This window comes from Ailuropoda melanoleuca, chromosome 12, assembly GCF_002007445.2.
Source record: "Ailuropoda melanoleuca isolate Jingjing chromosome 12, ASM200744v2, whole genome shotgun sequence".
Classification (NCBI taxonomy): domain Eukaryota; kingdom Metazoa; phylum Chordata; class Mammalia; order Carnivora; family Ursidae; genus Ailuropoda; species Ailuropoda melanoleuca.
In genome coordinates, this window is record NC_048229.1 from 28151025 (window position 1) to 28155872 (window position 4848).

Consider the following 4848-nt stretch of genomic DNA (forward strand, 5'->3'; position numbering starts at 1 on the left):
TGAACTTTGGAAATCCCTTCTGTGTATTCTAAAAGGGGCTGTCAGAAAGCAGTATTTTGGGGCACCTGGGCTGCACAGCGGTTAAGTGTCTGCGTTCAGCTCAGGGCGTGATCCTGGCGTTGTGGGATGGAGCCCCGCATCGGGCTCCTCCGCTATGAGCCTGCTTCTTCCTCTCCCACTCCCCTGCTTGTGTTCTTGGGAAATAATTTTCTAGAATTCTACAATGTCTTCTCTACTGAGGACAAAACTGGATTGAAAATTAGAGACTCTCCAGCAAAATTCATATTTATTTTTTTTAAATAAATGGGTTTTGGGGCACCTGGGTGGCTCAGTCTGTTATACATCTGCCTTTGGCTTGGGTTGTAATCCTGGGGTCCTGGGATCGAGTCTCACGTGGGGCTTCCTGTTCAGCGGGGACTCTGCTTCTCCCTCTCCCTCTGTTCCTGCTCTCTCTCATTATCGCTCTCTCTCAAATGAATAAATAAAATCTTTATAAGTAAGTTAAGTAAGTCTTGCTATACCTAAGCCAGACCAGCTTGCCTCTTTGGAGCCGGAGAAGGAGGCTGGGATATTTAGAGAAAGGAGACAGTAGCCTTCCATCCAGGTAGGTGGGAATGACTGAAGCAGGTGACAGAGCTTAGGTCCAAAAGTCACGGAGGAAGCCAGGCCTTAAAACGTGGTTTGGGAAACTTTGTTGAATGAAAATAATTTTCTGTAAGATTAAGCTCCCTTCCCTTGCTATCACACAGAGACAACCTAACACTCCCCATACCCCTACACCCTCTAAGGAGTCTCCTGCTAGCCTGCTCTCCCATCATGTTCACAGTAAGAGCCAAAGAACTTTCCATTGTCTGTGAGGACCTGCATGATATATCTGTGTTTCCATAGCTTTGGGGGCCCAGAGAAATCTGGGAATATTTCTGAGGAATTTGTGAGAAGGCACTTTTAAAATTCCATTTTTGCCTCATGACAAAAATATGTAAAGGGAGTGGTCAGAATATTATGTTCAGAAAAACTGTAAACACTGGAGGCAGATATCACATATCTTCTACTTTTTGATTTCCAATCTTATCGAGGCCTTGAGCATCATCTTACAAAATCCCAGGCAGTAATGTCATCGGGGTAAAAGGCACCACCCTAAAATGAGAATATCTAATCCTGTATTTCACTTCAAAATTTCCTTTTTCTTGGGGCACCTGGGTGGCTCAGTTGGTTAAGTGTCTGCCTTCTGCTCAGGTCATGATCCCAGGGTCCTGGGATGGAGCCCTGTGTTGGGCTCCCCGCTCAACGGGGAGTCTGCCTTTCCCTCTGCCTGCCGCTCCCCCTGCTTGTGCTCTCTCTCTCTCTCTCAAATAAATAATTAAAATCTTAAAAAATATATAACAAGATAAAACTATAGTTATATACAAGGAGCCTTTTTTTTTTTTTAAGATTTTATTTATTTATTTGACAGAGAGAGAGACAGCCAGCGAGAGAGGGAATACAAGCAGGGGGAGTGGGAGAGGAAGAAGCAGGCTCCCAGCAGAGCAGGGAGCCTGATGTGGGGCTCAATCCCATAATGCTGGGATCACGCCCTGAGCCGAAGGCAGACGCTTAACGACTGAGCCATCCAGGCGCCCCTGCAAGGATCCTTTAAAAAAAAAAAATGTATAATTTATTCAGAAATTTGGGGGTTAAAATTTCTCTCATTCTTGTTTTACAATTCCACAACAATGCTTCCTTTTGTGTGATACATTCCACAGCCTTAATTAATTGTGCTTTTATTTTTTGTCCCTGTTCTGTTTTTAGGTAACAATTTTCAACTTCACACATTTTAAGACTGTGAAGGGTGTACTTCAAATAGGAATCAGCCATCTGTCAATTGCCAATAATATTACCTGGGTATTTGTTTGTATAAATATTACCCATATATTGTTGGTTCATGACTTATCTTGTTGGTTTCTTTTCTTGGTTTAGTGGTCAGTGGCTGTTTTATCCTTCCTTGGTGAATTGTTGTAATAAAATTAAGGTCATCATCTATTTAAGGATGAATTTATATTCCCTTTTTGAGAGAAATGCCATTCTGAATTGAAGGTAAGATTTTATTTATTTTTTTTTTTAAGATTTTATTTATTTACTTGACAGAGAGAGATAGCCAGCGAGAGAGGGAACACAAGCAGGGGGAGTGGGAGAGGAAGAAGCAGGCTCCCAGCAGAGGAGCCTGATGTGGGGCTCGATCCCAGGACCCTGGGATCACGCCCTGAGCCAAAGGCAGACGCTTAACGACTGTGCCACCCAGGAGCCCCTCAAGGTAAGATTTTATTTTATTTTATTTTATTTTATTTTATTTTATTTTATTTTTTCGGTTGTGTGTTGCCTTTAATTAAATTCTAAATAGAGAACATATCCTTCTACAATTATAATACGGAAATGTCTATGAACAGAATAGATAACTTTTTTGGCAAATGCCTAGAAAAGGATGGTGTCAGCCAAGTTCATCCAAGGTGTTAAGCAGCGACATCTACGCGGCCAGGATGTGGTCAGTGTTTGGGGACGGAGGTAAATATCCGCAATCCGTGCATTCCTTTGATTTCTTCTTTCAGTGCCTGATTTACCATCTGGTGCTGCTGGACAGTTCTCTTCTCCTTAAATTCTTCTGACTCGATCCGGATTTCATACATCGCCCCACAGCCTCCTGAAATGTCGGTGACTTGGACAGCTGTCGCTCCAGGAAACTTTTCTTTGAGAATTTGGGTCACCTTGCGCTCCCCCTCGGTTTGCGAGGCAAACATCCACCGGGCACAGTGGAGAAGAGGAAGCCCCCGGATCCCGCGGAGCAGCGGCGCTGCAGCGGCCGGGCTCCACGCCGCCATGCCCGGCCGACGCGGCCCCTCAAGGTAAGATTTTAAAACTCACAATGTTGTATCAGTTTTAGGTTTTATAGTTTACTCTTAATTGTGGTTGTAAACATATGCCATAAAATCTACCATTTTAACCATTTTATTTATTTTTTTATTTTTTAAAGATTTTATTTTTGCGAGAAACAGAGCACAAGCAGGGGGAGGAGTAGAAGGAGAAGCCGACTCCCCGCTGAGCAGGGAGCCCGATGCAGGAATTGATTCCATGGTTCTGGAATCATGACCTGACCTGAAAGCAGATGCTTTACTGACTGAGCCACCCAGACGCCCCATTTTAACCATTTTAATCTGTAGTGTGAAGTATATTTATGTTGTTGTAAAACCAACCTCTGGAATGTCTCCTCTTGCAAAACAGAAACTCATTCCTTTCCTCCTTTTTTCTTCCTACCTTCCTCACTCTCTCCTTTCCTTCCTTCCATCTCTTACACTACCTTAGGTTAGTCACGTAAGCGAAATCAGTGTTATCTGTCTCTGTGATTCATTTATTTCGCTTCGCATAACATCATCGATGTGGGAAACAAAGGCAAAAGAAAAACATGTAAATTTCCTTACTGTCTACAGCCCATTGACAAGTCCTTGAAACAGGTAGCCTGGCCTTCTGGGAGCTCAGCGGCCTCAATGTTAATACTTCACTAAGGGCAAAAGTGCAATCCTACCTTAGCATCATCCCAACCCTCCTCCTCCGGGCCCTTTCAGTCCACAGTAACATATAAAAGTTCCTTAGCAAACTTCCATTATCTTTATCCCCCAGATATGTCAGCAATCATCCTCCAAGAATATGGTCCACCGACACACATCTGAAGGGTCTCATGATCAAGGCTTTATTTGTTATTTTAGAGATAGAGAGAGTGTGCAAAGGGGGGTGAGGGGCAGAGGGACAGGAAGAGAGAGAATCTCAAGCAGACTCCACAATCAGCATGGAGCCTGATTTGGGACTTGATCTCTTGACCCTGAAACCAAGAGTGTGACGCTTACCTGACTGAGCCCCCCAGACACTGCATCACTAATGCTGTATTAGACAGTAATAAATGACCTTTTCCTAGCTACAGCTAGCCCCCCGAAGGTCCTGGCAACCTTCCTTCCATAATGCCATGGAGGCTGGTGCTGCCCCAGACCCCACCCCGACTTGAAAGCATATAATCAGTCACCCATCACGCCTGCAGCTCTCTCTCCCCACCAGTCCCGTCCTCCTGCTTTAATAAAACCACCTTTTTTGCACCAAAGCTGTCTCAAGAATTCTTTCTTGGCCATCGGCTCTGAACCTGAACATTTCTGTGTCATCATCACAGTTTAACCACGTTGTATCATGTGACAAGATCTGTTTCTTTTTTCAAAGCTGAATATTATTCCAGCAGTTCGGAGACCATCTTTGAGACACTAGTCCTCTGCCTTGTCTGCGGTCGCCTCCCTGGAGTAAATTCCCTCGTGTTTTGCGACCACTCATCAGTCTGCTCTTGGCCAGGGCACAGGGAGGGGTGCCAGAGCACGTGGCTCCTTGGGTCCCAAACAGAGCAGGGTTGGCCACTCACTGTGACAAGGTCTGAGGCAGAGAGACACATGGTGGGGAGACGCGAGAGGAAGTTACTTCAGGGAGGCCCACACCGGGAAGACGGCCGAGTAATGTCTCAAAGACGGTCTCCAAAGTGCTGGAAATACATCCAGGGTTATATAAGGAAAATGGGGGGCAAAAGGGGGGGGTGCCTGCAGGCAGGCAGCCAAGGTTAAATCTGTCCTTGTCTGGGAGTCCATCAGGGGTGGGGTCTTTCTGGCTCAGGGCAGTCCCTGTTGCTTGAGGGGGTAGTTTCTGTTCCCTTCAGGGGATGCTTTGCCCTCAGGGTCTTCCTCTGGAGCCAAGAGACAAGCTGGAAAGAACCCAGCTAGAAAGTCCAAGGTCAAAATTGAGGCAGCCATGGTCATCTTTCTTGCCTTTGGATTTTGTCAGCCGTGAGGG

General features: G+C 45.4%; 1 protein-coding gene across 1 annotated transcript; it reads right to left on the minus strand.

Moving 5' to 3' along the window:
* Positions 1-2342: 2342 nt before the first annotated feature.
* On the minus strand, positions 2343-2893 carry LOC105241501 (bolA-like protein 3). The gene has a single exon (XM_034639190.1). It carries the CDS (start codon positions 2850-2852, stop codon positions 2520-2522), a length of 333 nt encoding a protein of 110 aa, XP_034495081.1. The 5' UTR covers positions 2853-2893; the 3' UTR covers positions 2343-2519.
* Between the last annotated feature and the right edge of the window lie 1955 nt (positions 2894-4848).